At 40.5% G+C, this 12,949-nt stretch overlaps 1 protein-coding gene across 1 annotated transcript in view; it reads right to left on the reverse strand.

Annotated features, from left to right (window-relative positions):
* The window catches only part of MAP3K21 (mitogen-activated protein kinase kinase kinase 21), a 56,023-nt gene that overhangs the window by 11,085 nt on the left and 31,989 nt on the right, over positions 1-12,949 (reverse strand). Inside the window, exon 6 of the mRNA XM_023647429.2 lies at positions 5,405-5,527. Coding sequence (XP_023503197.1) covers positions 5,405-5,527 — 123 coding nt within the window. The remainder of the gene's footprint in view (positions 1-5,404; positions 5,528-12,949) is intronic.

A 12,949-nucleotide genomic window follows, 5' to 3' on the forward strand; every position in this document is an offset into this window, starting at 1 on the left:
AGCTTGTATCAGCCATCTCTTTGGAAAATAAGTGCTCTAAGTTCACTATCCATTATGATACTCTGTTATGGGAAAATATGCCAACGATGTACGATGGCAGCAGGTTCCTGGAGTAACAGGAGGCCGTGTAACTGACTTTTCCACCAGTTGATTCCATTCAACAACAGAAAAAAGGTGAGCTCTGTCCTTGCTTTAAGACGTCAATCAGAAGACACAGCCTGAAACTTGAAATTCTCAGTTAGTGAATTCCATTATTTCTTATTCTCAATGAGAAGTGTGCCCTAAATATGATGCCACGAAACAATACCAATCATTAAAGAAAGCCAGAGGAAGTTATAGTAAGAAAAAATAGTAAGAGAATATTTTGTGCAAATACCACATGGTGCTTCTTTTTTAGCAGACAGTGATTCTTTGCACGTGGATGGTAAAATATCCACGGTTTTATCCAAGTCAAGATTATACTGTAAGGCCCTTTACTTTGGTATTCTTTAAACACTCTTTGGGGTAATCTCTTTTTTGCTCAGTTTCACAGAAATGATTCAATCTCTCTCAATACATATAATTATCCTTTCCTTCAGTTTCAGAGGGGTTTTTTTTTTTTGGTCTCTTATGATGCTTTCATATCAATTTTTCTCATTCAAGTTTACTCACGTTTCCCCATCTTTGGTCCAGAGTAAATGTGCCAGACCACATCTACAACTCACAGTGAAAAGCAGCCCACTCTTCTGAATCGGATGCACAAAAAGATATACCCTGCTCCACCTAAGAAAGGTAAAGCCTTCACAGCGAATACACGCTCATGCCACAAGGCAGACAACAATGACAGCCCCCACGGCCACAGAGAGCTTCACAGTAAGAATAAGGATAAAAATAATGATCACAACTGCCAGCACACTCAGGAGCTCTCACCATGCGCCAGGCACGGTTCTAAGTGCTTTATATACATCTGACCCTTTTAAACCACTCTCGGCCCCAGTTGACAGAAACGGAATCTGAGGTGTGGCCAGGTTAAGGAGCTAGTCCAAAAGCACGTGCTGGCGGCCCAGAGCTGGGGTTCAGCCCCAGGCAGTGTGGCTCCGGAGGCCAGGCTCCTGACTGCCAAGCTATACTGAACTGTGAAAATGACAGGACATCTACGCAGGCTAGCAACCAGAGGAGACACGGAAACGAAGATGAGAGGAAGCTGTGGGGGAGCGCCTGGGGTCAGAAAGACGACGGACCAAGATTCAGATTAAAGGATGTGAAGGAACAGATCCTGCACACAGAGCTGGTCCTGTCTGGAATATCCGGATTTGAATGTTTCCATCTGCTACTTCAGAGAATGAATGCTGAGGACCCCGTCATCTGGGGGAAGTGGAGACGCTCCCTGAGCTGGTTCCATTTCAACCCTGCAGAGTTAGAATCTATCTGAAATCCCAAAGTATTCAACTTGAACTAGTACGAATCTTGGGCCTAGCCAGGCGTATCCAGGGACAACTTCCCCACTTCAATGAGGCTGGTCTTCCCAACTGAAGGATGTGAAAATAGGAGCCCCCACTCATTGCTGATGGGAATGTAAAATGGTACAGTCACTTCTGAAGACACTATGGAGGTTTCTTACAAAATCAAACATATTCTCACCATCCGATCCAGAAGTCACCCTCCTTGGTATTTATCCAAAGAAGATGAAAGCTTATGTCCACACAAAAACCTGTGCACGAATGTTTACAGGAGCTTTATTCAAAATTGCCAAAACTAAAACTTGGAAGCAACCAAGATGCCCTTCAGTAGATGAATGGATAAATAAACTGTGGCACATCCCGACAATGGAACATTATTCAGCACTAAAAAGAAACGAGCTATCAAGCCATGAAAGACATGGAGGAACCTTAAATGCACGTTACTAAGTGAAAGAAGCCAATCTGAAAAGGCTACGTACTATATGATTCCAACTATATGACATTTGGGAAGAGGCAAAACTATGCAGACAGTAAAAAGATCAGGGGTTGCCAGGGGTGAGGGGGGAACAGGCAGAGCACAGGGGAGGTAGGCCCGTGAAACTATTCTGGATGATACTATAATGGTGAATACACATCATTATACATCTGTCCAAACCCACAGAATGTACAACACCAAGAGTTAAGCCTAATGTAAACTACGGACTTTGGGTGATGATATGTCAATGTGGGTTCATCGATTCTAACAAATGTACCACTGTGGTGGAGGATGTTGATGCGGGGGCTGTGTGTGTGTGGGGGTGGCAGTATATGGGAAATCTCTGTACCTTCCTCTAAATCTTGCTGTGAATCTAAAACTGCTCTGAAAAAAAAAACTTCTCAAATTATAAAAAAAAATATTATATTACATATATATATTATATAGATATTATATATATATGAAGACAACAGGCAAAAGAGTAGAGGAACAGCTGGGCAAAAACAGAGGCATCATGCCTTCTGTCCCCCTGTCTTCACCAGAGCTGTGGGACAAGCCTTGACACCCTTTTTGCTCCTTTAATTAAGCCCTTACTCTGTCTAGGCAAATGCAAGGTATAAATTGTGGCTTCATGACAAAGGCACCCTCAGAAAGACAAAGCAGTTATAATAAGATGATGGCACTTTAAGTTCTAAGATCATATGATGCATCTATTTATATTATTTCCCTGTGACTGTAGAGAGACTAGTGCCCTGGGAGCTTTAAAAAAAAATCTGTGCCAGGGGGCTGGCCCTGTGGCCGAGTGGTTAAGTTTGCGCACTCTGCTGCAGGCGGCCCAGTGTTTTGTTGGTTCGAATCCCGGGCGCAGACATGGCACTGCTCATCAAGCCACGCTGAGGCAGCATCCCACATGCCACAACTAGAAGGACCCACAACAAAGAATATACAACTATGTACTGGGAGGCTTTGGGGAGAAAAAGGAAAAAAATAAAATCTTAAAAAATAAATCTGTGCTGGGGCTGGCCCGATGGTGGAGTGGTTAAGTTCCCACACTCCCCTTCAGCAGCCCAGGGTTTGCAGGTTCAGATCCTTGGTGTGGACTTATGCACTGCTCATCAAGCCATGCTGTGGCAGCATCCCACATACAAAATAGAGGAAGATTAACAATGGACGTTAGCTCAGGGCCAACCTTCCTCACACACACACAAAAAAAAACAACAACAAAAAACCTATCTGTGCTGATGCCAAGGTTTTCATTATCAACAGGAAAAAAAAAATTGACTGTAGGCCTGATTAGAAAAAATATTCCTTTGGAATTTTTTCTCCAAATAAAGATGGCAAGTAGCAAAGAATTAAGTTTAGTGGAGCAAGGAGAAGATGCAAATTAATTCTTTAATATGGTAACGGGCTGATTACCAGAGTACTAACATACATACATAATAAACACATTCTTCTTTTGCTTAGCCTACTTTCAGGGTTTATTTGGACTCATCTTTGAAAAAAATTAATAGTTTTATTTCATTCCACTAAACTTTGATTCAGGAACTAACTGAAACTCTCACAGTGCAAAGATGCCAGGCGAATTAGCTTCATGTGTTTTTTCTACCAGGCTGAACACTTTTTCTAAAACCAAAATACTACATGGTATTTTGGAGTATTAGGTTGGCCAATACAGACCAAATTAAAGTTAAATCTCAAAAAGTAACATTTTTTTCTTTATAAAAACAAGGAAATAAATGGAAGTAACCTGAATTCCTGATTTCATTTTTCAAAATATCCCTAAATATGCTACTAATTAGGTTATGTTAATTTTGCACAAAAGTGTTTAGCAAAATGTCTCAAGATATGGTAGTCTATTTTCTACTCTGTGGCCTGGTCACATCACCAATTGCACAGAATCTAAAAATCATTCATTGTGAAAATGAGAAAATTATTCTGTACCGCAAGGGAAACTATCAACAAAATAAAAAGACAACCTACTGAATGGGAGAAAATATTTCCAAATCATACATCTGATAAGGGGTTAATATCCAAAGTATACAAAGAACTCACACAAATGAATAACAAAAAAGCATGCAATCTGACTGAAAAATGGGCAGAAGATCTGAATAGACATTTTTCTGAAGAAGACATACAGATGGCCAACAGGTACGTGAAAAGGTGCTCAAATGACTAATCATCAGGGAAATGCAAATGAAAACTACCACGAGATATCACCTCACACTTGTTAAAATGGCTATTAGAAAGACAAGAAATTGGGGCTGGCCTGGTGGTGCAACAGTTAAGTTCACACGTTCCACTTCTCGGTGGCCCGGGGTTTGCCAGTTTGGATCATAGGTGTGGACATGGCACTGCTTGGCAAAAGCCATGCTGTGGTAGGCATTCCACGTATAAAGTAGAGGAAGATGGGCATGGATGTTAGCTCAGGGCCAGTCTTCTTCAACAAAAAGAGGGGGATTGGCAGTAGTTAGCTCAGGGCTAATCTTCCTCAAAAAAAAAAAAAGACAGGAAGTAACAGTGTTGGCGAGGATGTAGAGAAAAGGGAACCCTTGTGCACTGTTGGTGGGAATATAAATTCGTGCAGCAACTATGGAAAATGGTATAGAGGTTCCTCAAAAAAACTACAAATAGAACTACCATATGATCCAGCAATTTCACTTCTGGGTATTTCTCTGAGAAAAACAAAAACACTAACTTGAAAAGACATATGCACCCTTGTGTTCATTACAGCATTATGCTCAGCAGCCAAGGTACGGAAACAACCTAAGTGTCCATCGACGGATGAATGGATAAAGAAAATGTGGCACATATATACAATGGAATATTATTCAGTCATAAAGAAGGAAATCTTGCCATTTACAACATTTGAGGGCATTACGCTAAATGAAATAAGTCAGACAGAGAAAGACAAATACCAAATGGTCTCACTTATATGTGGAATCAAAACCAAAAACAAAACAAACCTCACAGATACAGAGAACAGACTGGTGGTTGCTAGAGGTGAGGGGTATGTGAAACGGGTGAAAGGAGTCAAAAGGGCCAAACTTCCTGCTGTAAAACAAATCAGCCATGGGGATGTAACGTGCAGCATGGCGACTGCAGTTAACAGCACTGTGCTGCATTCTGAAAGTTGCTAAGAGAGTAAGTCTGAAAAGTTCACATGACAAGAAAAAAAGATTCTGTAGCTATGCACGGTGACAGACGTGGACTAGACCTACTGCGGGGATCATTTTGCAACATGTACAAACATCGAGTCAGTATGTTCTACACCTGAAACATAATGCTCTATGTCAATTGTACCTCAATAAAAACAAAATTAGACTACGAAATGTAAGAACAAATTTTGTTTTCCAAACAGTCGTGATACCTATTAAATGTCACATGTTTGCTTCGTTACAACCAGCTACAAAACATGTCTGCTTAACTTGAATCCAAGTCAATTAAGAACAGAAATCAGCACGGAGGCCCCGCGCCGGAGGAGCAGGCTTACGCTGTATGGCTCGGAGTCTGGGAATCACCGTGGGGCTGCTGGGTGGACTGGAACTGCTGCTGTTCAAGCTCCGCCGTTTGTCCAGGTTGGGAGAGGCCTGCACAGTTATTTTATGCTGGAAATCTGTCGGATATGGAAAAAAGTGAGAACTGAGACTTCACGGTTTTAAGTTATACTCACAGCCACTTCTTGAGCACAAAGCAATAAAAGTGTAAATTTGCAGACAGTTAGGAATGAAGTGTATCTCGGAGTCTGTTTCTTAGTTTCTTATTTATCTTCCCCTTCAGGGGTCAAGTCAATAAATAATAACTCAGACTCTATGACATCTTTGGTCCAGAGACACACACACACACTCACACTCACAGAAAACCGAAATATTAATGAGTACTTGTAGAACTCACATCTTCTGGGAAGGAAGAATTACCTTCATTCAGTCTGACACAGTTAAAAACAAAATTGAGATAGGAGACACCCTGCATTTAAGTAAGGCCTGATTCTGTCACTAACAAATATGGACCTCAAACCAGTGAGCAGCCTCTCTGAGCTTGTCTCCTCAACCATTAGATAGAAACGACAAGCATCTCCCAGGGCTGCTGTGGTGACTAAAATAGAAAACATAGATTATGTGGGGTTCAGGACATGCTGCCCCAAAACTTCTGAACCTGTCACATTTCTACATGACACTCCAATCTTCAAACTCAGCATACAAATACTCAGGTCTGTTTGGTCTTTATTTTCTTATGAAGGCTCCCATGTCATGTAAAATTCATATTAAATAAATTTTTATGCTTTTCCCCTGTTTATCTCTCTTTGTCAGTTTAATTTTCAGACCCAGCCAGTCTAAGAGGGTCAAGGAAAACTTTGCCCCCTACAGTTAAAAGCACTTTGTGGTCAAGGCACCCTATACCGACAGTCACTACCACCTAACTGTAACATAGGGCAGCTGTCAGGACAGAGGGACGCCAAGATCTATGGCAATAAATGGAAGAAACAGTAATATTACCAGAGGGAAGAGGAGAGTGTTTAGGAAAACTCTGTTACCTATCAGAAAACTTATAGCAAACTTAGACACTGGTAAAAGGAATTCGTGGGCGTTCTTTGATCTCCACCTTTGATTGATTTTCTATCGATGGGACTATTTTTGCAACTCAGTAGGGGCAGAGGTTAACTTGCAGATTTTGTCTGGGGACGATGAAAATAATTTCTCTCTGGCATAAAAGAATCCCAGAGGTGACGGCTTGTTGCCACAGTGGGCATTACCCAGGTTTGCACTTAGCCTAATGATCTAATCCTAACATGCCTTCATTAAACTGCCCATAAACACTTAGCTCCTCAAATTCTCATCTGAACCAATTTCAACTGCTTCCTCATTAATTAATGAGTTGAATAACATCTTTGACACATGTTCACTTCATATTTGCAAGGGAGCTATAATTTACCTTTTCGAAAATTATCCTTTAAAGAACTTTAAGGAACCATGTGGTATTTGAAATGAGGAGAAATTGGAATTTGGTAGGAAAAAATCTACTCAATTATTCATGCCTGAGATCTGAAAATTTGCCTTGATATTGTCTTCTCCCTGAGCCTCCACATCCAATCAAAGACTATCTTGTAAAATCTGTGTTGTATACTCTTCCTAGAGTTACAGTTGAGAAATTTATATTGTAGGTTCTGGAGTTTGAAAACTTGCATTTGAATCCCAGTTTACCACTCACCGGCCGTATGCATTTCGGAAAAGTAACAACCTCTTTAAGTCTCACCATCTTCATTTACAAAACTGGAAAGAAACAAGTATTCCTACTTCATGGGACAGCCATGAAAAATTAAATACAAAAAAGTATAAGGGCTTGTCCCATGGCCAAATGGTTACGCTCGTGCACTCCACTTTGGTGGCCCAGGGTTCACCAGTTTGGATCCTGGGCGTGGACATATGCTCATCAAGCGATGCTGTGGCAGCGTCCCACACAGAAGACCTAGAAGGACATATAACTAGGATATACAACTATGTACTGTGGCTTTGGGGAGAAAAAAAACAAAAAAGGGAAGATGAGAGACAGATGTTAGCTCAGGGCCAATCTTCCTCACCAAAAAAAGCATACTTAAAAAAAATTTTTAAAAGTATAGAAAATATTTAGTGCAGGGCTCAGGACACAATAAATGCACAGCACGTGTTATGATCCTTTCTGTTCTCTCCCTCTGCACTGCCACCATCATTTCATGCCAACGCTGCTGCATCTTCTCCGTCCATCTCCCTGCATGTCCCTTTTGCCCCTCTGGTCTGTCTCACAGTCGCCAGAAGCATTTTTAAAAATGCATGCCTGACCCTGTCATTCCCCTGCTTAAAATCCTTCAAAGGCTGCCTGTAATTCTTACATTACAGATCAAAATCGTAAAATACTCTATAACCCCTGCAGGTCTGAGTCTGGGTTCTTCTTGCCACTCCAGCCTCATCTTGCCCCCTTCTCCCATCACTCACTGTGGTCTATACCACGGGTCAGCAAACTTTTCCTGTAAAGCGCCAGACAGCAAATATCTTAGGCTTTGTGGGCCATATGGTCTCTGTCACAACTACTCAAATCTGCTGATGTAGCGAGAGAGCTGTCATCTACAATTCATACATGAATGTGTTCCAATACAATTTTATTTATGGACATTCCAATTTAAATTTCATGTAATGTGCGTGAATCATGAAATATTCTTTTCCTTCTTCTTTTCAAGTATTTAAAAATGTGCGAAATTCATAGCTTGTGGGCTGTACCAAACAGGTGGTAGGCTGGACTTGGCCATGGGGCATAGATTGCTGACCCCTGGTCAAACCACATGGGTCTTTTCTCAGTTCCTGGAAGAAACCCAGCTTTCTCTGCACGTGCTTTCTGCCTACTCTCTTCCTTTCCCCTCTGCATTTGGTAAATTCCTACTTTAAGTCTCAATTTAAATGTTAGTTCCTTAGGAAGCCTTCTATGATCTCGTACACCAGTGACATCTGTCTTCTAATCACTGTCATATGACTTTTCCCTCACACCAGTTAATAATTACAGCAGGCAAATAAGTATTTGCTTAATTATTAGCTTCAGGTTCACCCTCCTCCCCCAATACAATGTCAGCTCTGTATGGGCAGGGCCGTCACAGTCTCCATCACGGCTGGATCCCATTCCAAAGGGCACAGGGTCTCCCACATAAAAGCTGCTTAGTAAATCTTTGCTGAATGAATATTTTCTCTGTTTAAGATTATAAGTAACCTGAGGGCAGAGATCATGTTTATTTTATTGTAATCGTTAGTACTCGGTTCATGGTAGATCCTCAGATGAGAAAATGTGCAAGGTTTTGCAACAGGATCAAACTGGTGCTTCAAGTTAATTGCTGAGAAACATATAGAAGGGTGAGAGCTGGTCTGGAAGAAAAGCAAATGGAAATGAAGTATCAGATGGAAGGCTTCCTTCATCTACCCAGTAAGAAATTACGAAAGACTGGACCAGGCAGAGCAGTTTAAGCAAAGACTGGATGCAAGGAAACAGTTCAGCAGGACACGATGACTGGCTGGATCTGGGGGGTGGAGAGGAGATGGTAAATAAAAGAAATACTCTTACCCACAGATACGAAACAGTTTATTTTAGATTGAAGTGCTTTATAAGGGTTCAGCTACCCCTGTGATGTGTCCTAACCCCATGGAAGCAAATTCTCCGTCAGCTTTTACAGCAGGAGGAGCCTCCAGCCCAGAGCAGAAGGCAGGCGGGCTCTTGCAAGCCTCCGACCAGAACACAGAGCCAGGCCACGGCATCTGAAGGACAAATCGCGAGGACAAATGATGGAAGAAGAGATACTTAGCAGAGGTCCAGTAACCAGCACGGAACGTTTGTAAGGGCAAGGAGGAGTAGCAAGGGCAAAAGGCTGGATTTTAACAATTCCTAAGACTCAGAGTGCTTCTGATCTTCTGAAAACGTGTAAATACTTTCATCCAAGGAGTAGGGGCCCTCTTTGTGGGTTTTGTATGTGTGTGTTTTCTCTTTTATTATTGAGACATAATTGACACGTAACATAATATTAGTTTCAGGTGTACAGCATACTGGTTCGATACTGCACAATGATCACAGTAAGTCTAGGTACCATGCATCACCATATTAGTTACAAATTTTTTTTTCTTGTGATGAGAACTTTTCAGATCTACTCTCTTAGCAAGTTTCAAATATACAATACAGTATCATTAACGGTGGTCACCGTGCTGTACGTTACATCGTAGGACTTTTATGTTATAACTAGAGGTTTGTACCTTTAAATCACCTTCACCCGTTTCGCCGACCCCCCAACCCCTGCCTCTGGCAACCACCCACCTGTTCTCTGCATCTATGAGCTCAGTTTGGCTTCTGTTTGCTTTTTTAGATTCCACGTATCACTCTCTCTGTTTTAGACATCAAGAAAATATTCTTTATTATAAACATCCTTGTCCCTACGAAGCAGGGAAAGGTAGATGCTGTTCCAGTTATGCCTTTAGGAAAACTAAAGCTGAATTGTTAACTGACCCTGGCTGATGTTCAGTTTTTCTTTGTACTTGCTGGAATAATTGTTCTCAAGATATCTGCTCATAGCAGATTATCAAACGGGCCACAGGCTTTGGGGTAAAATACTTACATTTTTATTGGCAATATTTGTGTTCCATTAAGGAAGCTAACGTGGCCCCAGTGGGAATAGTCATTTTTAACTGAAAGTGGTAGCATTCTTCAGAGAATCCTCATGCGGCCTTTGCCGTCTCTGCCCTGCACACGTGCGTGCACTTGCTCTCACGCTCACCCACGGGAGGCAGAGGGCTGTGCCGGCTTTTGGCACTTCTGAAGCGGCTGAGCTAGAATGCCAGTGCTTTAGAGACATGCCAACTTTTGAAGCCTTTAACACCTCTCTGCTTTGTTTTATTGTGTTCAAAAACCACAACTTTGGTTCAAAATAAACACAAGACAGAGGGAGTGACACAAAGTGGTCACGATATAAAATTATCTACCATGACCATTCTTTTTCTTTCTACAAATTCCAGGAAATTCCAAGAATTCAGGAAGTATACTTTAAAAACTGCAATCTTACATTATGATATCTCATTTTGTAAGCATTTATCTTCATTATTTGGTAGCCACCCATGAAGGATTGCCAGCAAGAATAAGTACATTTGAGGTTTCTACCAATAAGTCACCATAGCTACAAATAGACATAAGATTAAAAGTTATCATCAATGATTCTGAAGTCACCATAGCCATAAATAGTCATAAGATTGAAAGTTACCATCAGTGATTCTGAAGGACAAAATGACAATAATTAGACAATTATTCACATTTAACAACAAATTTTTGAAAGATTTACAAGTATTAAGGGCCAGTTTGTAGGAGTCTCAAATACATTTCTGTGAGATGTTGTAAACTGGTTACACATAAACAAAAATCCTGCAAAAGGGGTTTAAGTAATCTGGTCTGCTGAAAGGAAGGTACCACCACTGTGCAAAGCTATTACCTATCCGATGTTTCTTCCTTAGCAGCGTACCATCAAATTGTACTAAAATTTGGTAACTCAAAGAGTTTTCTAGCAGATGATATTACTGGAATCAGCCAACTCCTTTGAACTCAAGGCACAAATAATTGCTTTCTTTTCTATACTAAGCAAAATTCCTGAAGGAGAAAAATAATTATTTTGATAGTTATCATTCTTCTCTCCGGCTCTCTGGATGTGTGTCCTACTTTGGGACATTGTGCTAGGAAACTGTGTGGCGGGTGGGGTGGGGGAGGGGGTGCAGAGTCAGCGAATTCTAATGAGAAAAAGAGCTGCCATAGAGGCAACAGTCACAGCAATATAGCGCCACTCTGTGGGGAGAAGCGGTAACTGCCACACTAAATTACAGAAGCCGAATTTCATTCCTTCAGGATGGATTAGGATTATAGCAGTAGACTTTTTGGTTAGTTCTTAACTGAAAAGTTGTTAAGTGCCACAAGGTAAATAAATGTTTAACTAAAATGTCCCCTCTATTCTCAGAAAGAGAAACAAAGCCAAATCGTGCAATCCAGTAATAATATAAATCTAACAAAAATAGTCAAATATATTCAGTCTGCTTTGAATAAATGCAAGGTATTAGCCAAGCAACATTTGAGGAGAAAAACACGAGTGAAAGTTTGACCTCAGGAATCCTGAGATATTTTACTTAATCGCTCTCCCTTTGAAGATTAAAGAATCATCGGAATGATTTTATTTTTTCCCCCAGGTTTATTTGCCATCAGTTTATCATTAGCCACCCATCCCAAAGTGTTCCAAGGGAATCAACGAATACTAATTATGATAATAGTCATAACCCAGAAGGATACTGATAGAGCTAAAAACGAGAAGAAAACTCACATGGAGTACCCGAGTTTTTCTATCATCTGTACGTGAAAGCAGAAGCCTCATCATAAATAAAATAGACTATTTTAAACTATATCTGACATACAAGATGATCCAGTCAGTGGTCCTCCAAGTTGCACTTGGGCTAAAAGCAAATATCAGAAGAGAACCTGGAAAACTACCTTTTTTTCCACCTAGAGAGGTCAAAGGTAAAACGAATAATGACCCATTGCCTATTCTCACCTCATCAAACCAAATAATCAATAATGTATACTGTGGTCTCATTACTACTCCACACTGGCAATTTTCTGATCAACTGAGGACTCCTGCAATAACCTAAAAAGCCACAGTACGCTGTAAAGCTTCCAGTATTTCATAATAAGTATTTCACAAGACAATTTATACATACTTCAAATCAAACAAATCTGTCAGGATTGTTATTTAAATCAAATTTCCATGCCGTTAACAAACACCTTAGGGAAACACTAGAATCTATAAAACACTCCAGTAGATAATACATACATAGAGAAATAGGCTGATACAGATACAGAGATATCTAACGCACATTCTATAAAAGTGCAGCCGGCTCTTGTTCTGTCACCATTCTGCCCTGGTATTACAATGAGTCACAGAGCTATTTGGTTTTCCTTAAATCAAGCATTACACATAATATTAAAGAACTTAATTTCGTGAATTAATATGTTTGTTATACTCTATTCTGTTGAGTTTCTCCCAACACATGTATCTTTTTATGTTATTGTCACAACGTTTAAAAAATATTTTTAAAAGCTTCCCTAGATTTACTGTTCGTTTTCTATCTTAAGGATTTTAAGCCCTCAGAGGAAAGCAGGCATGTAATTGAAGTACTTGATATTTTTTGTTTAAGATGCTAACAGCAACATGAGTGTCCCAAATGAACTCAGCTACCGGATAACATTATAGATCCTTGCAGAAGCAATAAATTTAACGATAAAGTAGGAATAGTTTTATTGTTGTAGATTTTCACGATGCCATGTAATGCTGGTTCAGGGCAATCAGCTAAAAAGGAACTCTGCCTTGATTTCAAAAGGAGTAAATGGATAAATCCATTAATAAGAAAGTACGCTGAAAGTTAAATGCTCAGCATGAATTACCGCAATGCACGCTGCGTGCTGTTTCACCCGGGAACACTTGTGAGGTCATTACATCACGACCGTG

Source organism: Equus caballus, chromosome 1 (assembly GCF_041296265.1).
Source record: "Equus caballus isolate H_3958 breed thoroughbred chromosome 1, TB-T2T, whole genome shotgun sequence".
Lineage (NCBI taxonomy): Eukaryota > Metazoa > Chordata > Mammalia > Perissodactyla > Equidae > Equus > Equus caballus.